Raw genomic sequence first — 26,347 nt, forward strand, 5'->3', positions numbered from 1 at the left:
TATTCTTGCTTTAGCTACAAATAAATGATAGCTATGTTAACATACTAGTGAACTTTGTGACCGGCTGAATGTAGAATAGGCGCAGTTAGTTGCTCGAAGAGATAAGATGACCTCTCTCGTGCGTTTGGCTATTCACTTGGAATGTCTGAATTAGGATAATTGTGCGTCTCTGAATAATTAAGTGACTTGCACAATTGACTTCATTTAATAATTTATATGTTAGGTTAACAATTGGATCTATATTTTATGGCCTATAGTCAAAAGTTTTAATTAGCCTCCAAAATACTCTCCAGCCTTTGTTGAAGAGTTCACAGAACTGTTATCAATGATTTCCTTAGAGTTTGACTGTTTTGCTATTGCAGGGGATTCTAATATTCACATAGATAATGCAGAAATCAAAACTATAAAGAAATTATAACTGCTTTAAACACTTTGGACCCACACACAATCGAGGACACACTCTAGATCTACTCATCAGTAGAGGTCTAAACATTTCATCCAACTCAAAAGTTAAGAATGTTATTGATGATATTTCTCCCGTGAAAGTCTGCAAGAAGAATGGCAGACAAAAGTCACCATGAAGAAAATCAACAGCAGTTCAGAGTGTGAAAAGACAATGCAGAAAAGCTGAGCGGATGTGGCGGAAGATGAAACTAGAAATTCACTAAAGCATCTATAAAAACGGCCTTCATGCTTTCAATGTGGAACTAGCCACAGCTAGACAGACCTTCTTCTCAAACCTCATAAACAGTAACTTAAACAACACTCGCACTCTTTTTGCTACTGTGGAGAGACTAACAAACCCCCCCAAATCAGATTCGCAGTGAAATGCTTTCCGACATCAAATGCAATGAGCTTTCCTTCTCAATAATATCAGAAAGGCGATTGGCACATCGTCCAGTTATGTAGAGGCCACACAGATTCGACCGCAATTTCAAAAAGAAGTAACTATGTCTGTTTTTGAAGCAATTAATAGCAAAATTTTGGAAGAAATAGTACAGCAACTTAAATTGTCAACCTGCTATCTTGACACACTTCCCACATCTTTTTTCAATAGTGTGCTTAACTGTTTAGAAGCTGATCTTTTAGAAGTGGTGAACGCCTAGGGGTCGTAACGGGTCTCTGGCCAAGGCTGCACCATACGTCTCACTGTTTTAATGCATCACAAACTAGCTGAGACATATACACATCTACACATTAAAAACATAATTAATTAGATAATAAATAAATAAATAGATAAGTGTGGTATGTAGGTAGTGGCCGGGGATGGCTGATGTTTGGGGAGATGGGGGGGCTTTGGGCCCTGTTGCCCTGCAGCATCCTTCCCTGGCATCCCCGTTGGGGCGTGACATGGGCTGGGGAGTTAAATTCTGATATGTCATAGCCACGGTGGGATCGGAGGCACCCCCCCCCCCCAATAATTAAACATTTATTCATTTATAATTCAATACTAATATTATTAATATTATTATTTTTACTTGCCCTCTTCATTGTCCTCCACCCTTTCCCAGTTTTGATGAAATCATTATTATTATTATCATTATGATTAACATTATTATGGTTATTATTGTTGGTAAAAACATTTGTTGTCTCTATTATTATTATTATTTGTCTTTATTTATTTATTTATTACACTACTTATATCTGTTATCAATCTATTATGATACTATTTCAGTTGTATGCTTTCTTCCCCAACCCTAGACACTTAATTTCTAGCGATTATCGTCAATTTGATTTCACAGATACTATTTAAACTAAACTGAGCTAGACAATGACATCTCTGAATTCAATAATGAAATGCCTTTATCTTATATTTAATTATTATTTATTATTGTTATTATTTATTATATTTAATCTTATTATTTATTATACATTACTGACACTCTATCCTCCGATTTGATACTGTTAAGTGCTTTGACACAATCTGTATTGTTAAAAGCGCTATATAAATAAAGGTGACTTGACTTGACTTGACACACACACAAACACATACACGCATGCACGCACACACACACACACACACACACACACACACATGCATGCTTATAGACATATTAATGTAAATACAGGAGTTAATCAGAACAGACTTGTAATGTTGGCCATCAGTATATATGTTTGTTTGTTCAAGTGTTTCTACATTTTGGCACATGTAAATATTGTCACCTTCTAAACTTAGTGTTTTTTCTTTTTCTTTCTTTTTTCTCTTATATGCTATATGTTTGGTCCATGGGGTTATGTATTTGGTACATGTAAACATTGTCACATTTTTTACTTGCATAATTAAAAAAATTAAAAATAAATTAAAAATAAGCGGTGAACGCCTCACTTCTTTCTGGGACTTTTCCAAACTCCATGAAAACTGCAGTTGTTAAGCCCCTTCTGAAAAAGCACAATCTTGATAACACCATATTGAGCAACTATAGACCAATATCAAATCTTCCTTTCATAAGTAAGATTATTGAAAAGGTAGTTTTTAATCAGCTGAACAACTACTTCAACTCAAATGGATATCTTGACAGTTTTCAATTTGGTTTCAGAGCGCATCACAGCACAGAGACAGTGCTCATTAAGATAATAAATTATATTCACTTTAATTCTGATTATGGCAAAATATCAGTGCTGGTACTACTAGATCTTAGTGCTGCATCTGACACTGTCGATCATAACATACTGTGACGAGTCGGCTGCCTCCCCCCTGTCCATCATCACCACCCCGTCCCTTATTCGCCGCCCTTCACTAGGCTCCCGACGGGAGTGGGTGTGTGAGAGAGGAGGGGCGCTGAAACAGCCAGGGCTGGCGGCGTGTGATGAGGCGCACCTGATGAGAATAGAGCCTCATCACCGCCGCCGTTTAAACACCGAGCGCGCCTCTCCTCGGGAGACCGGTCTCTTCCCCGTGCATGCACGCTGGTGTCCTCGTGGGTCCAGGAAAGGGAGCGTAGAGGGAACTACCCGCCGCCGCCAGAGACGCGAGCCGCCGGACCCGCAGCCCGGTCGGTACCGCACCCGTGATACGGCCGTCGGGCCAGGACGCCGGGCCGTGAAATCCCGTCGAGCACCCGGGGATTAAGGAGTTGGACGAAGCCGCCACAGAAGCCGCCGTCACCCGCGCCCCGGGACCTCCAGACGGGAGCGCGTGCGGCCGCCGGACACCGCCTCTTACCTGGGCCCTTCCCTCCTGAACACTGCCCTCCTTCACAAGCCCCGCAGCACAACGAGGACACCAGATCCCTGTTTATTTTGGACACTTTTCCCCCCTTTGGACACTTTATTTTAATATTTTGTTTAATAAAAACCTCTCCGAGGCTTGACGCCACGCCCACTGTGTCTGTCGTTGGCTCCTCCCGCCACAATACTTTTAGAGAGACTGGAAAACTGGGTCGGGCTTTCTGGGATGGCACTCAAATGGTTCAGGTCATACTTAGAAGGGAGAGGTTATTATGTGAGTATAGGAGAGCATAAGTCTAAGTGGACGTCCATGACATGCGGAGTCCCACAAGGCTCAATTCTTGCACCGCTCTTGTTTAGCCTGTATATGCTCCCACTAAGTCAAATAATGAGAACGAACCAAATTGCAGTTCACAGCTATGCTGATGATACCCAGATTTACCTAGCCTTATCTACAAATGACTACAGCCCCATTGACTCCCTCTGCCAATGCATTGATGAAATTAACAGTTGGATGTGCCAGAACTTTCTTCAGTTAAACAAGGAGAAAACTGAAGTCATTGCATTTGGAAACAAAGATGAAGTTCCCAAGGTGAATGCATACCTTGACTCTAGGGGTCAAACAACTAAAAATCAAATCAGAAATCTTGGGGTGATTCTGGAGACAGACCTTAGGAACCAGAAAATCTGAGCATATCACACCAGTCCTCAGGTCCTTACACTGGCTTCCAGTTACATTTAGGATTGATTTTAAAGTTCTTTTACTCGTTTATAAATCACTCAATGGCCTAGGACCTAAATACACTGCAGATATGCTCACTGAATATAAACCTAACAGACCACTCAGATCATTAGGATCGAGTCAGTTAGAAATAAAAAGGGTTCACACAAATCAAGGGGAGTCCGCTTTTAGCTACTATGCCGCCCGCAGGTGGAACCAGCTTCCAGAAGAGATCAGATGTGCTAAAACATTAGCCACATTTAAATCCAGATTCAAAACTTATCTGCTGTGCATTTGTTGAATTAGCACTGTGCTACGTCCTAACTGATTGCTCTGTTTTATGTAAAACTTAACTGTTTTAAATGAATTTTAAATCCATTTTATATAATTTTAAACGTTTAAACAGAAGGTTAAAGTAAGTGCTGTGATGGTAAAGAGAATGTGGGCAAAGAAAGTCAAGTGTGTTTGATTAATCAGTTGAAAGTAGGACCTCTGAGTTCTATTTGTTTGGTTTATGATGGTCAAAGTAGGAGGTGAAATAGTGGAATAGTTGGGTGTTTTGGAAGGTTCTTTCTCTTAGTGTGGAAGAGTTTTAATGTTTAATAGTTTGTTTTAAATTGATTGTTTTGATTGTTGTGATTATTATTATTATTATTAATTCCTTGTTTTTATTGCTGTGATTATTATTTTTAATGACTATTGCACTTCCTTTTGTGTTAAAGTTAAAATGGTGCATCATTCAGATTTGCTGTTGGAAAACATGAAATAATAGAAGAGCACTAATCAGGAAGAAGTTGTGTTAGTCAATTTGGAAAACCATTCAGTTTTTTTACCAGCTGCTTGTTGAATGTGTTTAAAGCATTACTGCATGGCTGAGAGATATGACAATACACATCCAGGCAAGGCAAGGCAAGTTTATTTATATAGCACATTTCATACACAGTGGTAATTCAAAGTGCTTAATCACCATAACATCCGCACCTTATTCCAGAAAAGTGGCTCACCCAATGCTGAATGGAGTTGTACAGCTACAGCTCACTTGATGAATGTACAAAATAGTAAAATACAAAAAAAAAAAAAAATACAAAATAGTATTTTGTATTTCAAATATGCATTTTAATGTATCTGAAATACTGCCCATCCCTGCACATGACTGTGTAAAACATTGAGAAAATCACATATAAGTGCATACGAAACAAGTGAAAATATATATTTTCTGTCCTGATTTGAATGGAATACCAAATTTTGCTAGTCTTGCTCTCTTCAGGTACAACACTGAAGACATCTATCATAATAATGTAGTATAATATAAAACAAAATGGGGCTATTACAGTCTGCTACATCCTATAAAATATCAAAGCAAAGAAAGTATATATGGACCTTGCATGGTATATTATAACAGGACAAGCTTGTCCCTTGTGCATCTGCAAATGCTTTGCCATTTCTGTCTTGTTTTATGTCGTGGTAAATTGTTTTATGTCGTGGTAAATATCACTTCAAGCACCACACTGGAAATGTCTCGCAGCATACAGTTAGAAAGCATATAAAACATTAAACCATCTTTATCTATCTGTCAGGGGCCTTCAGCTAATAGGCCTGCAGTGTCCCGACATCTGTAAAACTGAACAGTGCTTGAATAAACAGAGATACAAGAAATATGTGTTAGACCCTCATAGCCCTAACAGTGCTGAACACATGATTATCTGCATTGATACTATGTAGGCACAGTGCATTTTTGTGTTTATTAACTTTTTCTTCTCATATTTATAATGTAATTATGATTAATGCTATAGTTATGAAGCACCTTCCTGTTTTTCTGACATTATATCTTACGATTGTGTTAAAGTCTTTTGCCCAGTCTTCTGTTATTGCAGGACTATAATCCATCCTTTGCATTTTGGTCTATTCTACGATAGATGTTAAAGCAAAAGAAAATACAACATCGAAAGATTGTACAAGAATGGCAACCTGGTGTTTATTCCTTTGCAGGTTTACCAAGCATCCTCTAAATCCATGCTGACAAAGTGTCATATATTGGAACTAAACTTAAAAGGCACAAGAACTGAAGCCCAGAGTTTTTCTGTCTAAGCATCCTCAAAAGTAAAGAGGCTGGGCATACGAAAACCACACGCCAGGACCAATCTGGAAGAAGCGTCGCTAGATGTGCATGTAGCGCTGCCCAATGGCGAGGAATGGAGGTTGTTTTGAATCGGCGAGACTGCCTAGCCAATCAGGCCGGTCTCGTGTTGAGCTAGCGCGAGGCTCAGCGCATGGGGTTTAAAGAGGAGAGAGAAGAGAAGACAGTGGCGAGATTTCAATCAACTCAACAACACAGGTATGGAAAACCGTCTAATATTTAACAGAACACATTCCATTTATTTTTAGCTAAAATATATCATTTTATACACATTTAGCCTATATATATTTTGTTAAATGAAATGTGAAACTAACATTTATTCCCCTAAAACAGAATAAGTGTGATTTTATTATAAATTCATTCATATGTGAAGGTCAAAAAGGAGTTATGTATATTTGCAGTTTGTTTGCCAATTTTTGCATTTGGGCTTTCTGAGATGGCTATATTGCCTATTTCTAATAAATCACAGAAATGTGAACAAAATCAAACTATTTTTATAGGTCAAGCGCAATTTTCTGATTTGTTGTTATCAGCTCTAATAATGGTTTCCTGTCTTTTAACTGAAAGATTAAAAGTTATTAAACTGATTTTTTTCCCCGGACTGTATTCTTGACGCGCATCGCTGCTGAATATGGCTCGCTGTGTCCTGTCTATGAACCACCCTGCCTTCTTCTATACAGACCGATTTCGATAACATCTTCACATAATGGATTTTTTCGTCTCCAAGATCATTCGCTTACGCAATTGCTCTTTGCTCTCTATCTTACTATGTCAAATATGGATCTGTATACGCGCTGGAAACATGTTATCGCATTTTTCCTTTTCCAACTTAAACAAGCGCGCTTGCCGTGTATTAAAATGGCTGGCGATTGAGACCATTGACGAGCAGCTTTATTCCTTCACACAGCAAGGATGGGATAATTTCAGACAGAAAACATACATTTTACATGCAAAACTGTCCGTTCCTTTCGTTTTCGCCCTCGAATGTCTATCTCTAAGTCTTTGGATTAAAATAAAGACAGTACATCGCGATTTATCATCTTTTCTAGCTTGACAGTCGCGATGGATATACTCGCATAGGCAATGGCTGGCTGTAGTCTTTGTTAAGGCAGCACTGCGCCAAGCGACAGCTAGGGCTCAACTTAGAAAAACAGTTAAACACGCCAAAATATGATCTGACAGCCTTTAACAGTCCATTTAAACTAAAAGTGCAACATTTATTTTAGTTAATAAACATGTTTTTCTTTTGATTGGAGCCCTTGGGTCGCTAGAATCGTCTTTTAAACCCGAGGGGGTGTGTATTGCTTTGTTGCAATACCATCTGTTTGCTCGCGCTGCAAAGAAGCCATTTTAATGAATGAAGAACAGCAGCGCGAGGCAGAGCTTATACCAGTTACTATATACAACGGCCGCTATATGCTTGTAAACAGGCAGAGCGCTGTAATGCACACCTTTAAACCAAGAACAGTAATTCAGCTCAAAATTAAATAATAATAAGGTGAAAAAGATTTGCAAAAATAAACACCAGTTTCTGTCATGAGGTTGCGTTCATGTGAAGGATTTTGAATTATTCTTGCTGATGGCCTTTCTGGTTTTAGTAGCCACTGTTATAGGCTACCAGCACCGTCTTCACATGTGTGCTGCTATATAATAGACTGTGTATGAAGGCAATCCATGTCTGTGCAATAGAGTAGTCCAAACTTTTGCAAATAATAACAAACAATAAAAGGTGTATTGTTAGTTGGTGTATTGTTAAAAAAAGGGCTGTGAACACCAAATCAGCCTCATTAATAATCAGTTCACATCCCCCATGCAAGAAGGACGGGTCTGGAATTCCCTTTGTGTATCATCTTAGTCTAATAAGCCCTGTACCCCACTGATGTAAGAAATGTTGTACTATTTAAAAAAACAAAAGTACAATGGGTCACTTTGTGTTTTAATCTGTTTTTGATAGCCACACCTTACCAAAAATGTATTATTAATTTTTCTGTTGTTTTATGCTCTTTATTTCCTGTCATTTTAGATAAAAATACATCACAAGAGAAGGGTTTATTGGACATAGGCCCCTCTCATCTCACAAAAATGGCAAAAGGAGACCCCAGGAAGCCCAAGGGCAAGATGTCTTCTTATGCCTACTTCGTTCAGACATGCAGAGAGGAGCACAAGAAGAAAAGCCCCGAGATTCCTGTCAGCTTTTCGGAATTCTCCAAAAGATGCTCTGCAAGATGGAAGGTTAGATTTGAAATTAAATGTTCTAATATTGTATGACTCAAATGATTGAAAAAAGCAGTGCAGAAGTGCTTTCATATTCTCAGTGGAAAATGCTCTTGATTTGTTGTGTAGGCGATGTCCGTTAAAGAGAAATCCAGGTTTGATGACATGGCCAAACAGGATAAGGTGCGTTATGATCAAGAGATGATGCACTACATGCCTGGAGGCAAGAGAGGCAAAAAGAAGGATCCCAATGCACCCAAGAGACCACCGTGAGTAGACCTGACACACATTACCTCAATTACCAAAACTGTCTATATGCAATTATTATGAAGGATTTTGTTGATTTGATGCTGGCAGAAAGGGTTTTTATTGCTATCTTGCCCTTATATTCTAATATTCTGGCATTTTAATGATTTATTATGTAGAGGTTCTGAATGATAGTTATTAATTTTAAATGAAAATATTCACAACATATCACATTATTGCTTATAAAGCATTATCTTACAAATGTTGATGAATAAATTCTTTTTGTCACCTTTTATGATCAACAGCTCTGGATTTTTCCTGTTCTGCTCGGAACATCGTCCACAAATCAAGGCTCAGTATCCAAGCTTGGGCATCGGAGATGTGGCCAAAAAACTCGGCGAGATGTGGAACAGCCTCACAGATTCCACCAAACAGCCCTTTCTGATAAAGGCCAATAAGCTGAAGGACAAGTATCAAAAGGCATGTCTCGATCTAGATGCTTCAGTAGGACATTGTGTAGCATATCCCTATTCCAGTGTTTTGAAATTTAACGATATTTCCTCTTTGTACAGGATGTTGCGGACTACAAGACGAAGGGCAAGGCTGGGGGTGTGTCCATGGGTATGGGAATGATGGGGAATTGTATGGCTCCAAAACCCATGATGAAGAGCAATATGGATGATGAAGAGGATGACGAGGAGGAAGAAGATGAAGAAGAGGATGATGATGAATATGATGACGATGAATAGACTGCCATTTTTGTGTGTTTTATCAGTTTTGATTATAATAACTATTTCTCTCCCATTAAATTCCAGTAGATACGGAATACACTGGTGGTCTTTCATAGCTCCGTTGTTGTTTTAATAGAGGTGGAGTGTTTTGTGTGCTGTTGGTGAGAGACTTAGTATCACAGTTTCTTACTTCCAGCTTTGTGTGCGTGTGAGCGCATGTGCACATGTCAGATCTCACTTCATCATGGTAGCCCAGTGTCTTCCTAGCCCATCTTTGCATCCTTTTACCAATTGTATAACAAAAGGCCTTTAAACTTGTAATACCCTTCCTGCATATGTAAATCCCTGACCTATATATATTTTTTGTTGGTTTGTTTAAGAGGCTCCTGAGTGTGTAGCTCTGTATATGGTTGACATTGAGTAGATATTGTTTATGATTGTAGTATGTTGCATGTGGAAAGGTGTCATAGTTTGTAACTGTGCACCGATATTGGACATTTCATGCTGAATCATTAGCTTCCTCTTCCTTGTCTAATTTAGGAAAAAAATCAGTGCAAAAGAACAGTTGCCACCAGCACGTCGGTTAGTCCTGTTGCAGGGATGTGCGCTATATGTTGTTTACTATACTACATGATATATTAGCACATCCATGATCAATGTAGGGAAGATATTTGTATTATCTTTCCTGTATATTAACTGTTGTGTGATCTAGGAATGCACTATAGAAATACTGCTTTGTGTAAAATGCTGGCATAAATCTGGCATAAAAAATATAAAGTTATAGCATTGAAAAAAAATAAGCCCTGATAATATGTAAACATAAAATGTCAATACTGGCCAATATCGAAATGGTCACTGATATATTGTGCATCCCTAGTTTAATACTTATTTTTTTGTTGAATATAAAGTAAGAAACAACGCTGATGATAAATCTGTACTTATCTGTATCTTTGATTTTCATTTTATATGTTTGAGGTTTGCAATTAAATTGAAACATTTTTATTTGTGGCGAGTATGTCTGTATGTAGACCAAGAACATATGACAATGTCTAGCATATTGTATGCACAAGATTTATTGAAAAACTTACAAAAATAGGTGTAGAAATGATTTTGGCCACCTTCAGCCATAGATCCTTAACCAAAGTGTTTAAAAGTTTGCAAGTTATAGCAATGATAGCAGTGGCTCTTGCACCTAGTGATACTGAAATCACAAAAGCATTTGAAGCTGATATATACTTCTTTCTTCAACATAAGCAATAGTTTCAAATGAAATCATTATTCGTCACTTTAAAAACTAGCCTCAGCTGCATCACGGTTTGCAAATGTACTGTACTACACTTAGACAAGATACTCAAAAGTCCAGTTTGGGGCAACCAGACCTTGTGTTATGAAGTCCTTGTGGTCCACTATGTTCTCTAAATCATCAAAGGTTAGTCTGTGAATCCATCATTTTCAGTTTGATCTCAAACTAAAAGTTCTTCATTCTAGGAACTCTTAAAGGAATCTTCTGGCTTATTTTATAAATATGTCTACGTAAGCACATTATTATACAACAACTCGTAATCAACGGCAGTTGTGTTAAGATATATATTTAACAGGAATATTCCTCTGGTGACATTTATATGCATATTGTTTAAATTTCCGTCGCTAGATGGCGCAAGGCTCTATTTTATTGTATGAGTTTGCATGAGTTCATGGTTGGGTTACATAATGCCATCATGGGAATTCTTTCGATAATGACATTAGGACATGCTGAAATTAGATGGGAGTCATATGCAGTCATAAAAGAGCTCTATATTAGTTTGTCGAGGAGAAAATTAACTATCGTTTCGCAAACGCAGTCTGTTGATTTCCTATTTAATGTCATTCGCCTCATCATTTTGACATTTTAATGATCCCCTTATAACGTTCCAACGGTTGACATTTAGCTGAAAGTCTTCAAAACCCTGCCAATTATATTACAAACACAGTTTCTCCGTAAAACGCTGAACAGGTTCTCGGACACGCCATATGATGTGCGTAAATATGTAAACGTTTGAGTTTTTCCTCATACTGTACCAAGCAGCACACGTTCCCTCTAAACAACATTTCTGATTGGTAGTCCCGAGGGCAAAGTGGGCGGATTTGGTGACCCACGGGATGACGTCAGAGATTTCTCCACATTTCATTGGCTACTCACGACGCCCATCAAACTCTGAGGTCAAAGCCCAGTTGCTGCTTGCTGTTGCTGTCTGAAGCGGCAGCGGAGTGGGAAGAGAGGCTTCCGTCTCTGGGCTGCGGAAACTACCCTGCGAAAGCCAGCGAGAGTGGCAGTGATTGAGGAAAGGAGGACCGCTTTACTCCAAGTCTCGGCTCGGTTAGATATCCATTACACAGCATCTTCCTCAGATTGAAAGAAAAGGCCTGCGGAGATGGGCGATAAGGCGGGGACCAGGTAAGAAGCAGTTTTCAGCGCAGGTTCAATTCAGGCTCTGACTTCTTATTTTGAAGTCACGATATCATAATCTCACAGTCCACCTTATGAACAACAATCCCACCGAAACCTCGGAGGCTGGAGGCATGGCGTGGGACACCTAAGTTACTAGTTTATCTGAGTGAGGTACACATTTAATCTGTAGCCTAACGTTACTACAGGATATGCACTCGCTCTCAAAAACATGATCACACTGGACATCTTCTGCACTTCACCCAGGGTGGGGTGACTGACCAGCACGCTACAGCCCTGCTCTGTTCTTATACAGCCTTGCAATTGAAATCTCTTCGGAGTGTGGCATTTAGTAGTTTAACTGCTCGTTTTATCAACTGCGAGCTGATGTTATCTTGTTGTTTGAGGTCCCAAGTTGTGACTGATAAATATTTTTTTGCATCGCTCGCTGCGGCTGGTCATATTTATTCGCTAGAGTAACAAGCCCTTACTACGACAGGTTATTTTAATACTACATGACTGAAAATGAGCAGACAGTGTATTATGTTCCGCTCCTCTGCCAGAAACCGAAGTATGTCTGTCGCACCCAGTACGAGAAATTCCTGCTCATCACTGCACGCTCACTTCCTCAACTTTCAGAAAAGGCCTCGACGTTTCCTGTTGCAGAAAAGCGGTGGGGTTTGATGTGCCTAAATTCTCATTTTAACACCTCTCTGTGCCTGTCTGACTGTGCAGATTAGGCCCTATAGGCGCAGTGTAGATAGATAGTCGAGTCGTGGGCGACCATGTACGTGCGCTGAGTTTGATGAGTAACCCAGCAATTCTCTCAGTTGTGCCTTCAGTTCTGCTTACATGTCACGGCTCACACCATCATGAGAGGAAACCCACGGGCTTTCTGCCTCCTGTCTATTTGGAGGCTACATTTTGGGCTTTAACAGAGGGCTGAATGTTGGTTCGATGTACTTTCACAATACATGTTCATATTCACATGTCATGTTAGTTTTTTTAACCCCGCAAGCCTGACAATGTTTTTCTGAAATTAAATGTTTTAATTATTTTTTTTAAACCTATATATATATATATATATATATAAAACCTTTCATATATATATATATATATATTTTTTTTTTTTTTAAAGTTTGCATATATGACACAACATAAAACACATTATTTACATCAGGCTTTATGGAGCTCACAGTCAAGGAGGAAAAACACCTAAATGTTTAGAGGCCCCAGCTGAGCAAAAATATGTAATTTAGTGCAGATGTTATATGATCAAAAAGTAAGATGAAATTTTGATTGCTTGTGATGTTTAACCGTATAACAGAATACCTGCAAAAATGCATATTAATTTCAGTTGTCACTCTATAGTCTATCTTCTAATAATATGTCTTATTAAAGATTGTATTTAAATGTTTAGTTTTATAATCAAAGCTCTGTAGTTTTAATTGTGAGTGGCAAAGCACATAATGCAATACAATACAATGACGATTGAGATAATGTTTTGTAAATAAATGATTCTTCCTTAAAAAAATGTATGGTTAATTAAGTAAACCCTGTTCATCCTGAAATATCACTAATACATTCTTGCATTGCTTTCTAAAGATCATAAAGATTGCAAAAAGCATTTGTACCACAACCTGCAAGTGGACAGTTTTAGAAATATACTGACAGGTTTTTTACGTACTAAAAAGTATGATCAATCAGACGGCAGAAGGCATTGTGTGCAACAGGTTTTTTAGCAAAGTTTTAATGTTTACAAATTATGGCATTAAAATATTATACAGAAGGCGTTATAGGGTTAAAAGGACAGTTGATGTTCAACCCTTACTTTCTACCAAACCTGTATGACTTACTTTCTTCAGTGAAACACAAAAGGTGTTGTGAGGAATGAAAGCCTTAGTCCCTATTCACTTTCATTGTATGGAGAAAAGATGCACTTGAACGGTTACTGAGGCTGACAGTTCCTAGCATTTTGCCAAACGTCTCCTTTCTGTGTTGTACGGATGAAAGTAGGTCATAGGGGAACGACATGAGGGTGAGGAAATGATGAAAAAATATAAATTTTTGGGAGAAATATCCCTTTAACCTTCATATTTCTCTACTCAAGGCTTCGTTTTTTCCACTGAAATGCGAACTTTTGATTTGAAAAGAGCTCGAAGGAGAGTGATTGTTACATGGTTATTGAATTGTAATAAGATTAAATAGCATGGCTTTTGTGTGTGGGGAACAGTTGTTCATCGGCCCACTACAGAGCAAGCCATGCACAGCAAACTTAGCTCATATTGATTGACACACATTCATAGCGCTGCAAAGCTGCATGTGAAAGAGGCGTTTTATGTAGGTGTCATCGGCCCTTCTGTGCATTCAAATTAGCCTTGGGTAAATTAAAGCTTGCTATCACTCCATATTTTTTTTATTTATCACACTTGCTATTTATAAACATATTTTGCTACCAGAGACCTCAACAGTATACCTCTGCCTGTTGCAGTTTTTGCTAGGCAAATTCTGATTCATCGCCTCTTGTGGTTCACTCACTGGAGTGGTTATGGGGGTGTTGGTGGATCTTGCAGGCTTAGTGGTGTTTGGTGGTCTTATGAAATGAAAAGGCAAAATCCCCTCTGTGTGTGTGTGTGTTGATGCTTTTTTTTAAATCCAGTATAATGTTCGTGTTCTGTTTGATGTTTACACATTTTCCCGGTTAATTTTTTATATGCTTGTATTATTAACATCAAGTTAAAATCAAGTCACATCAAAGTTTATTTTTAAGCATTTTGCATTGCTTCAAAAACTGTTACAGTGTTGTTACAATGTTTTGCATAACTTTAATTTATTACCATGAACTGTTGTTAGGCCATTATAATTCTTAAGAGTTACCTTCCTTTCGACTCATTAGTCATCAGACCTTCTGTACACACAATAAATATATAAATGTGACAGGTGCGGCGGTGCAGCTTTCATTTACTCACTAAAAACGGCTTACTCATGGATCATTTCATGTTTCAAGTCATTTTATTTTGATTCATGAACAGAAGTGATGTCCAAGTTGTTTACTTTGTAATTCGATTGTCATTTTCACCAGTTTGACCTATACAACTGATTTACGGACTGTTTGCAAACATGAGAGACGGGCATCAGCGCATTGACAAGATAATGAACCAGTCACTATGCAGTAAGCACATGACTTTTCATTAAGAACACAGTGAGTTTAAACCAGGCAGACAAGAGTAAATAACAGAAATGTATTAAACGGAGCAATGTTTGGGAAGAAAGAACTTTTAAATGGATAACATGGAAAGAACAATGGAATAGCCAAATAGGAAAATATAAAAAGCTTTAGAGACAGTAAGGTGGAGTGATTTAAGAGTGGAAGCAGGAGGACTGTGGCTTGCCTAATTTCCAACTTGTGCAGCTGTTTTATACCTAAGTGTATGTTTACGATTGTTGTTCAGTCCAATACCAATTCACAAGAGATGTGAGTCCAAAGAGTCATGAGTTATTCAAGGGAACTTGTCATGCATTGGGAGTGACTCCTCAGGTCACTCCAAGTTTGGTAATCACAGGGAATCACTGTGGTAAGACCAAAACAGGAAAAGTGGTTGGAAACATCGTTTAAATGCTGAGCAAAATGTTATGTAGCTCCATACCAGTGTTTTTGTATTTGCACCATGCTTGCGCAATATCCTGCAGCTGAGTTGAACATTCATTGGGGATTTACTAGAGGCTAGTTAGTATATATTCCCCATACTCCAGCTTGTGACATCTGCATGCCCAAACCCGTCCTCCCCTCATGCTGTCCTCATTTTGTAGTGGGATTGATTGGTGTGGTCCATTAAATCACATCTGCATCAGTACATGAGCGTGATGAATTGTTTTGAGCGTGTTTTCACCTCTTCTCATATTGTAATTTTCCCGTTATGCCATCATCTTATACTTTGGCTTGTTAATCTCACCTTTTCGTCTTTTTGCTCTCTCTTTCATCAGTGATTGAATATGTTTCAGGTCCTCTAGTTTCACAAGGAGTCCGTTTTAATGCATAGAAATTGAATATTTTATTTGTGCAATTACAGCAATAGGTACACTGCCCTCCAAAAGTTTGGAAACACCCTAGAAAAGTGGGGTTTTGGACAATATTGGCATGAATCCTTTTTAATTTGTGATAATTTTGCACGGATAAGGGACAACACAAACTACGAAAACATATTTTATTACATGAACAGTTTATACATAGAAAAAACTTAAATTTTCAATTTATCAAAATATCCACCATCAGCAGCTATTACAGCTCTGCATAATCTGGGCATCCGAGCTGTTAGTTTATTCAGACATTGACTTTGAATTGGCAATCAATTGTTGAAGCTATTAAGGTGTGCTGACCCAAAAATCTTTTAAAAACCAGTAACCAGGCACCACAGCTGGCAAAGGGGCATGTCTGACTTTGACATGTATATAATGTATTGCCATTATTATGTTTTATTGCTGGTCTTCAATGATAATGCCAAGTTACTTTAATGTATTTGCACCAAAAATGATAAGGATTTATGCTGATATCGTCCAAAACCACACTTTAGCAGGGGTGTTTCCAAACTTTTGGAGGGCAGTGTATTTCACCAAAAATAAAGTCAGTAGTTTGAAACCTACGTGACTTTTTTTCTTCTGTGAAACGAAAAAGAAGATATTTAGAATGTTTTTGCCCATACAATAATCCAAAACGGCATTATAGGCCCCACTGACTTTCATTGTTTGGAGAAAAAACACTTTTCAGATTCATTTTGTGTTCCGTAGAAGAAAGGAGGTCATACAGGTTTGGAATGACATGAGGGCAAGTAAATAATGTTAGATAATTCATTTTTAGGTGGACTATCCCTCTAGTCTCACTGACCTAGATGGAAAGGGTGTTAATAACGGCACACAACATGGTCACAGTGTTGCTGTTGCCACCCAGGTTCGATGTACACGTGTGTGTTTATCTCTCTCACACACATACACACCTCTAATTCATCAGCTGATGGCTCCATTATCTCATTTTAAGCTGAAAGGGCAATTCACTGGAGACTATTTAGACACCCGTCTGCACTGATGGATTGAGTCTCTACATTTAACAGGCACCCGGTTCCTCTAACATAGTCTAGTTTGTAGACTGAGTTAACCTCTCTCATGGGATTGTGTCCTAGATGAATGATCTTCCACTTCACTGGTTTCGTTCTCATAGATGTTGTGTGTTCAGTGTGTGCTGAATAAGGCCCCACTTGCAAAAACTAAAGCTTGCGCTACATTTTTACATTTTATGATGATATTGAGTGTCACTTGCACACCTAAAACTTGCCACCTTGATGCTAGGTTGTTTTGGGTGGTTTCCGTGAAGCTTTTATGTAAAAAGTTGTGAATATTTTGTTCTCGAGATACAGTGCACATCCCTCGTTCAATGTAAATAATATACGCTTATCATAGGCGTATAGTGGAACGCAAAGCCTTTCAAACTCTATTAGTTTGCTAAAACTTAGGTGGTTCACACATGCGCACTAAAATGTTTCCGGTGTCTGTGCTATTTCTTTCCAGGTGTTATGAGCGATTAAAAATGTCTTTGTACTTGGCGTACATGTAAAAACCAAAGTACTTAAATCTATCAAATTTGTTTATTGTTTTGCCAGTTCTGAACTTGCTTATATAAATCTTACTTATATAAAGTAATATACTTTTACTTAAGAAGCTGCACGGTTTATTATGCTGTCATCCATGTGGTTTCCAAAGGTTTGAATGAGGTATGAGCAGTACTAATATTGTTTCTTGTCTTAGCAAGCACATATACAAGCAGTTTGACTTTCTCTGAGAATAACTAAGTTGCAATTATTGTCAGGAGTATTTTCCTATGCATATAAGATGTTGTGAATCACTTGACACTGTCCACTATGCTCCTATTATGGAAAGCTGGAATTCAGAAGAATTGACCAGTTTGAGTTCCCAATGGGAAGTGGTCTAGAAAAATAATATTTACACACACAGCACCTCAGCAATGGAAAAATAATAAAATGGAGAAGCGTTCTCCTTTTTTCCATTATATTGCTGTTTTAATTAGCAAGATGCTTGTACTTGACCTCTATATCTTTTTTCCAAATAACTTTGCTCTAGATGTGGGCTGTTGAAAGTAAGAGGGAAGAGCTCTTTAAAATAGGCTGTAATTACGGGCGCTAGTGCACACTTGATCTCTGACAACAGCTCTGTGACGTCACGCGGCGTCTGAGCGGTAGCCTAGTGCCCTGTAAATTGTCCGCGTGTGTAAACGGCTGACAGGTGATTATAACCAGACATCCTTGGCGCTTCCCTTGGCTCCATCCTAAGACAACAGTGAGATTGATTAAGTCTCTCTCTTACACGTTTACTATCTCCATCCATTACTGTGTCTCTTCTTGCTGGATCCTTTCCCATGGTTTGATCTTTTTGCATTTCAGACATTTGCATAATCACTTACTTTGTTTAAATGTCTTGTTTTTACTGCACACATGCCACCAAATGTGAGCATCTACTAGTTTGTCATGTGGGAGGATTTGTTTACTGTATGATGGATGAGTTTATTAGAGCTTGATGTTAAGCATTTTCTGGTTCTTGTCTTCAGAACAAGTAAATTATTATTTAAATTTATTTTAATGTCCCAAAATTTTTTATCAGTACAGCTAGCCTCAATGCAGTAAAGTCATTCATCAGGAATGTGACGTCAACTATATAGGCAATTGGAAAGCATTACTTTTACTGCCATGTGGAAAACCAGGGATGTTTTTTTTTAGACCTAATTAATGTTCATTTGTGATTGCTGTAAAATATAGGAACTATTATAACAACTACCAGAAAAAGTTATTTCCACTTTCCACTCATATCGCTCTGAAATGTTCCAAATCTCTGAATGCAGTAGTAATAGTAATAATATAGATGATGATAATAATGAAATAATAATGGTTAGAGAATCGAACATGTCGTGGGTTCGAGTCTCAGGTCTGGCAGGGATTGTAGGTGGTGGGAGTGAATCTCCGGCGCTATCTCCACCCTCAATACCACGACTGAGGTGAGACCCTTGAGAAAGGCACCGAACCACAGGTGTGTTTGTTCACTACTTACTTAAATGCAGCGCACAAATTCCGAGTACGGGTCACCATACTTGGCCACATGCCACATCCTTTCCTTTCCTTAAAAAAAATATTTTTTGTTCTGCAGAAGAAAGTGTGAAAAAATGGTGATACTATTTTTATTTTTTTTCTATGATAATAATATATTTGTTTGTGCCGCCTCTGTGCCTTTTTAAAATACAGGCAACCTCATCCAGTTTAACTCTTATTTATTTATTTGTTTCTTTTTTTGTGATTGTCCTGAACAAGTGTCAAAGTTGAGTCCTGAGTTCATATTTGTGTTTATTTATGTAAACCATCCGTACAGCCCAACCCAATGCTGTGATGAGCCGTGTCTGCTCTTCTAACTCTCAAAAAACCCTTATTTGTCTAGATCCAGAAATGTTCATCCATGCTCCATGTTAATTGTTGGGCATGTTTTGACTTATGCTCAAGATCTGTTTGAAACACCATTTAGAGTGTATCTACAAACCACATCTAGTATAACACTTTCCTGTTACAGCACATTGCACAATATTTGACGGCTGATTAATTGGCTTCTTCACTGCATAATATTTTAGTAAAGTTAAAATATAATATTGGTGCATAATCTCCTTTGCTGAATCCTGTTTAGGTCTTTATAATATTTGTAGTCAGTGTAGTTACTCAGACAGCAGTTGGGGTATGTACTATGCCTATGTACAGGCTATGTACTGCACAAAAATTCACACTGAATATTGCAGTCTAATAATTAGAGTTTATATTAAACGAACAGCATCAAGGGCCAGAGTGTGATGTTTTGTCTAAGTCTTGATTTTGTTTGTATGTGTGATATGATTGAATATTAGTAGAAGTACTCCTCACATGGGCCCGGGATGAAATTGTGTGTCAGAAGGCTTGGGACAACATTTCCTGACAACAGTGTGGCTTACACTGCCTGCTGGAATATATTTCCATAAACAAGGGCGTGAAATGTTTTTCATACGATATTTGTCTGCAAGTTTTGCTGTTTTCCTTGTCCTCTCTTGAGCTAGAAAAACATGCAAACACGCACGCAGAGTCAGCAGGCAACAGGAACACACGCAGAGCGCCGTTGACGCAAGCTGCATACAGGAAGGCAGCGAATGCATGACCCGTGCCTTTCTCATCTATGCACTCACATCGCTTGCCCATGTCTTTGTGCATGCATCTTTCTTGACACTTTTGCTGTTTTGTTCTGAACTCTGATCATTTAGATTTTTCCCTGGCATATTCACGCCTGTACACGAGAGTTATGACAAGGCTTTGTGCTGCAGCGATAGCGCTACCCTGAGGTTGTTATTGAGTGTGTTTCTGAGAGGGAGACTTCAGGATGATACCGAAAGGACTTTATATGTGGAATATGCTTAATTGTATTCTCATAACTCGTGACATTTTTGTTTTCCACTGACGTTTATAAATCATTGGACTGGCCAGACAGAACTGAGGAAGCTGAGACCCGCCGGACAGCAGCTTGCTGATTCAGTGTCACCTGTTCACAGTGAAGTGCACTAACTAATGCTGTCTATTTCCTGTTTTGTTTTAGTGGTGGGGGCCGTTTTCAGACTAAAATGTCCAGTGTATTTGTGGAAACCGTTAACAGATATGTAAGTTACAAGTGACACGAGCAAATAAAATCAAGGACATTCAAGTGGTCTAAAAAGTAATTGAAAAGCATTATTGATTTTCCGTTTCATATCGTTATGTAGCAACAAATATATATTGCTTGCATTACCCCTTAAATGACCTGTGCTGTTTGGCACAAATATGAAAAGGAAAATCATTCCTTTTTGTAGTTCTATAATTCTGTAGTCGTAGATTATTTATTTATTTATTTATTCAAGAAGATGGGAGTTGTCACCAGACCTAGGATATTATACGAGTACAACCAAAAAAAAAACGATTTGATGCTTTTGATGTGAAGAAGATTTTAACAGCTGAACATGCAAGATAAAGGAAGTTCCTGTATGTCTTAGTTTTTTTCTCACACTGAGTTGCTGCTTGAAAATTTGACACTTTCAGCAAATGTCTTTCTCACAGCGAGGCCTCTGTGTTTCTATATGCTGTATGTCTCTATTCTGATGCTTTTGCAAGACTTGCTGCATATGTATATGTATATATGTCTATGTGCAGACCATAGCTCAAACCATTGGTGGTTTCTCACACCTAGACAATAAGAACAGGAAACGCACAGGCCGAATGAAGGAAGTGTGACCACCACATGATTAGGCAAGGGCTCTGACTCCTCTCCTCCTTCCTCTCTCGCTCATGCACTGTCTCTTTCTTCCTTTTGCCTTCAACTCTTTTTCAAGCTTCATTTCTGTCAACACTTCTCTTTCCTAATGGTGTTTTTGCAATTCTCTTCCTTCATATTTCAGATTCCTCTTCACTTTTTTGCTGCGCTGTTAGATATTCAGGTCTGCCATTGATCCCTATCATATAGTTACTTCATTTAAATGTAAAAAGTCCCAAACTTTGTAAGACTTTCTTTTAAATTTAAAGCTATTTTAGAAAGGTTTAAAAAGTTTGACCTCAAATTATTCCACTTTTTTCTGTTTATTGAAATGTTATTTTATCTACTTGCTTATTTGCTGATTTTTTTCTGATGTGACGATGTAATATATGATTTAATTTGATACATTTTCTCTCATATCCTGGCTAATTAAACTGTTTATGATAATAGTAGTTATATAGAGTTTGTGTGGAAGAGGGTCGGGTTTCCTCGGGCTTGGGAGAGAGGAAAACGGGATCAGGATGTATGTAATGATTCTGCTGAAGCGCAGAAACCTTTCTTTCTCAAAGTGATATGGGAGTGTATTTATTAGATGACATGTTACATTTTTGGCTTGTTTTTGCTCTTATATACTTCCCATACCTCTCTTTAGGAGAGAGGCCCTCCGTTTAGGGAGCTCCAGTATAGATCTTTCCAGGTTCACCCACTCTTGGCAAGCTAATTTTGACCTCGCAGATATGAAACGTAATTTTTTAGTGTTAAGGATAGCTGACCAGATGAAAATTTCAAGGGCCAATTAGCAGAGTTGTGTTTGTTGGGTAAGGCTGTAAACCACATCGTGTGAAAGTGTGCTGACGAGTGTGTTATCTTTCACAAAGGTCGTGGTGTGAGGCGTGAGAGAGAGCCATCTTAGCATTGTGTGCCACATTGTTGCTTGCTAATTGCTGAAGCGCCACCATTTTGTTAAGGTCCTGTCACTGGCGCTTCTAAGGTTTTTCACAGGAGCCTTCCTTTTTCAGACCTTCATTCCTAGTCTGAAGAGTCGACTCAGAAAATCAGAGAGGATAAAAGCTAGTGTCAAGTTAAATATCTTGTCAGTCTGTTTCTATTGTTTGTTCTCAGTTTTTCAGTTGTGCTCTGCTTTTTTGTGGTGTCTATAAAGATATCCTGAGAGAAAAGTACTTTTAGTTTTTTATGCACAACTATGATTTCCCCACTCACTCATTTTCAATCACTTCCTGAGCTTCTTTAATCGTTTGAGATGCCACAGTTCATCAAACGTGAAACGGATGGTGTAACTTTGGCAATAGAAATAGAATTGCTCAACTGCTGAAGTGTAGTGAATAAAATATAACATTGGTCATGGGTTTTATTCAGTATCACTTTTTGCATTTTAATTCGAGTTCGTAACTGGACACCACTTAATGAAATGAAATGTAGTGAGGTCATGGCATGACAACAACAATGTAGCATCATCTGGATTCTTTAAATAAAAGTTCAAAAGGACAGCGTCTGTTTGTATGTTATACATGTCTTTGCTGATCATGCATACTTGTAGATTAAAAGCAAAAACTTTAATAACCTCAAACTTTTGAATGGTAGTAGGCAGTGGCCAGTTTTCAGTGTATGCTGTGCAGTCTGAAGTATGTACTCCAGTAGTGTTTCTCAGACTTTCAGACGCAGCAGTCAACACTAAAAACTAGACCTGAAACTGTGTAATAATACAAATTATATTCAAGTGCAGTACAATTATGCACATTATAATGTCATTAATTATGAAATTAATGTCAAGCATTTGGCTTTTTATAGTCTTTCCTAAACACTGTACTTTCACTTCTCACAGTGCAGTTTTCTCGCCCCCTCCTCTTATTTTCGGGGTAAATGGATCCTCGACTACATATCCTGTTTACTTTACTACACTCAGATTCCTAGTATTTCAGAGGAAACATGCAAGCACTTTTGCAATATTATTTTTATATTACATGGAATTAAGAGGTTATTTGTCACCAGTTTGTTACATGGCTCTAAGGCAATGTTTGCATATTTTTAGTGTTTTATCAGTAGTTACACATTGACTGTTGTTGCGCTAACAAATTATTTAACCAAACAGATCTTCTGGCACACTTCAGTAATGTATTTACTCCAATTTATGTTGACTATTTAAAATTTGACATCCTTAATTTCTTTAAATCAATGTGCCAAGGAATAATAATCATTAGAAAGATTAAAGAAACATTGTATATTTTGCCCGTCAGTTTTCCAGTGTTATCATTTACATAGTTTTTCGGTTTCCTGCAGCTTCATTTTTTGAGGGGTTCCAGGTTGATAAGAATGATGTTTCAACTGGATGCTTGTTGATTTGCATTTATAATAAGAAGGTAAATGATGCCGTTTAGACTGTCGGGAATAGAAGAAGGTTCGTTTATACTTGTGTATTTGCAAATGAGATTATTCTGTATTCTGTGAATTGCATGATTGAAAGATGCAGCGTACAACTAAGAGATGTAGTTCTGTAGGCTGTTATATGTGTGTTTGCATATAGCAGTTTGTTCCGCAGTTATCTGACATTGAAAGGCAGTATATTATGAGCCATTTATAGTTTAATGGCGGCCTGTAACCGGTCCTTTATTTATTAATAGCTTATTCTCTATCACTGGCCTTGTACTTGCACCAATGCCGATCGTTACTCAGTCAATCGTTGATTCCATCAGAAAACGCTAAAGCTGTCGTCTCTTTTTCTTTCTCACCCTGTGTCTTTATTCCATGCTTCTTCTTTTTTTCTTCTTCTTCACCTCCAGATGCTCCACATAGAGGAACTTTGTGGACGTTGGCTTTTTGGCTCAATGTCATGTGCGAGCACAAGCACTACCGCACACACAGTCGGTGACACATTAGTCGTTTCTGATCCCGAAAGCTGAAGTAGATCATCTTCAGTCAGCAATTACCAGTGTGTTGTGCTGTCAGCTTCTCTGGCACACTGATTTCTCACTTTAGCGCTTATATGGCCTGATGGAGCTTCCATAATAACTTTGGGTAGCACCCGGGAGAAGAAATGTTCAGAAACCATGTTTTAAAACACCCGTAAGATGATTTAGCCTAGCCATAAAGTGGATTATGAAAGCACATAAATAGACTAAAAACAGGAACCGAGAACACAATCGTGCAATTTAGCGCTTCCTACTTTTGTTTCATTGCTTTTTCAATGTGTAGTTTTTAACCATTATGCCTTATAAATATGCTGAGCACAATTTATACAGTGCTCACGTGCCCATACTTTGAAACAGTGTTGTTTTTGAGATCCGGACATTCCTGTCGAAATAGACTGTGTGGTCGTGACCCATATTAAAATACCAGTCTGATCTAAATGTCCCGACATACCTCATATGAGTTAATCGCATATGTTTGTGGTAGTGTTTATTGGTGAGGGCGTCTCTAGCTCGTTGGAAAAATGCACAATCCTTGACAATGACGCACGCTGTAATCTGCTGAAACAATAGGCAGAATTCAGCGGGTGTTTTGGTATTAAGTCTTGAGTTTAGCCTCTGGCCGTGCAGAAAATTGACAGCCAGAAATGTGGGAAACGCACACGGATCTCAGATCTTGCCTTTGCATAACAAAATGCTGTAAAGTTATCCATAATCTTGTTCATAAACCGCAACCAGCCCTGCAGTGCTTATAGCCTGTGGTATCCTGATTACACTGGACCCTTCATTATTTACTAGCTTACAGTTACACCATTAGTCACCAAAGCAGACGCCTTATGTAAGGTGAAGTGCCATTTTTTAAATTACATTTTTAGTTAAAATATTTCATCCTATTCCAGCTCAATATTGAGATGTAAACTATTGTAGATGACTTCAAAATAACATGAATCAATTATCAGTTCATTCAAAGTTGAAAATGTAAATCACTTTTCAATTTGACAAACAAATACATATATATTTCAACCGGTTCTTTTAACCAATGTTGTTAATACTTCAGTAAATAATTTTTTTTTTTACAAAACAATTGCTATTTTCTTTTCCTAATCCATCTTCAAACTGCATTTCGCTAGATTTATTTAATGCGTTAAATGAAATGCATTAAACATTCAAACAGTAGAGTTTAACATTGTTGTCACATGACCACACAGGGGTGCACCTCCAATTTTTTCCAAAAAAAAAACCCCTCCAATTCTACATAAAAAGTTATACCTGTTGTCTGTACAGTAAAATAATGAGGAAAGAGATGATTAAATACAGCCTATTCGTTTATCACACTGGAAATGGAAGTTCATGTTGAGTACATTGTTATGGGAAGCATGCTCTGCTATGTACTGCACATTTTTTTCAAATGTAGAAATAATCCAAATATTTATGCATACAGAAAATTCAAATTCTCTTTGCAGTACGTATATTAAATACAGTCACACATTATTGCAAGGTCCAATTCTCGCTATTAACAAATTAACTATGACTTTTTCTTCACTAAACTCCTAATTTGCTGCTTATTAATAGTTAGTAAGGTAGTTAAGTTTAGGTATTGAGTAGGATTAGGGAGGTAGAATATGGTCATGCAGAATATGTGCTTTATAAGTACTAATAAACAGCCAATATGTTAATGATAGGCATGCTAACAAGCAACTAGTTAATAGTGAATATTAGTCCCTATACTAAAGTGTTATGTTAAATACTGTGGAACTAATACTAAATAAATAAATAAACTGAATCACACCATGCAGTTAGCATATTGCTACAGGTTAATAAATATGAAGTAATTGTGCTTGGTGTACTTTTGCAAGTGAACACCAGAGGTTAGAGGGATTAATCATTAATGTGACCATAATTGAAGAGTTGTACTTGGGTTTTATATTGATGCACTTTCAAGCATATACATGGCCGTGTGTGTGTGTGTGTTTGTGTTTTAAGCTTTCAAAAATAATGTCTGGCGTTTACAGTGTTCTCTCCATCACCTTCGCTCTCGGCATGTCTCTCTTCCTCTATCTGCCTTGATAAATGTGCCTTTTATTTAGCCCCTCTTTACCCTTCCCAAATTAAATTGAGACCCTGATCGATTTTCTCATCTCTCTCTCTCTCTCTGCTCACAGTCCTTGGCACTAGTGAAGGTGCCTGGTCGAGTTTGTCTCCTCTGTGTGTGTGTGTGTGTGTGTGTGTGTGTGTGTGTTTGTGTGTGTGTGTCCTTACGCTGTAACAGGCTCCATTGTCAGATCTGTAGGGACTTGGGTCCTTTTTTGGAATGATGTCATCAGTGTGATACCGTCAGCATCAGTCTTGGCCTCTGATTATTTATGTTTTTTTTTTTTTTAATGTATTATGGATTTTATGAAATCTTTTTTTTTTCTTGTCCAAAAATGGTTT

At 38.0% G+C, this 26,347-nt stretch overlaps 2 protein-coding genes across 3 annotated transcripts in view; both read left to right on the top strand.

The window, feature by feature from the left end:
- Nucleotides 1-6,132: 6,132 nt before the first annotated feature.
- LOC306878107 (high mobility group protein B3-like) lies at nucleotides 6,133-10,224 on the top strand. Its single transcript, XM_079430228.1, has 5 exons — nucleotides 6,133-6,224; nucleotides 8,050-8,258; nucleotides 8,370-8,509; nucleotides 8,792-8,966; nucleotides 9,059-10,224. The coding sequence occupies exons 2-5, from the start codon at nucleotides 8,109-8,111 to the stop codon at nucleotides 9,233-9,235; spliced, it is 642 nt and encodes a 213-aa protein (XP_079286354.1). The 5' UTR covers nucleotides 6,133-6,224; nucleotides 8,050-8,108; the 3' UTR covers nucleotides 9,236-10,224.
- A 1,189-nt stretch (nucleotides 10,225-11,413) lies between these two features.
- The window catches only part of LOC306843229 (arrestin red cell-like), a gene marked incomplete at its 5' end in the record, with an annotated part of 40,166 nt that continues 25,232 nt past the window's right edge, over nucleotides 11,414-26,347 (top strand). For both annotated transcript variants that reach the window (XR_013781819.1, XM_079374570.1), the window contains one exon: nucleotides 11,414-11,651. Coding sequence is in view for 1 of the 2 variants with exons in the window: in XM_079374570.1 (XP_079230696.1) it covers nucleotides 11,629-11,651 (23 nt within the window). The remainder of the gene's footprint in view (nucleotides 11,652-26,347) is intronic.

Source organism: Barbus barbus (assembly GCF_936440315.1).
Source record: "Barbus barbus genome assembly, chromosome: 2".
Classification (NCBI taxonomy): Eukaryota; Metazoa; Chordata; class Actinopteri; order Cypriniformes; family Cyprinidae; genus Barbus; species Barbus barbus.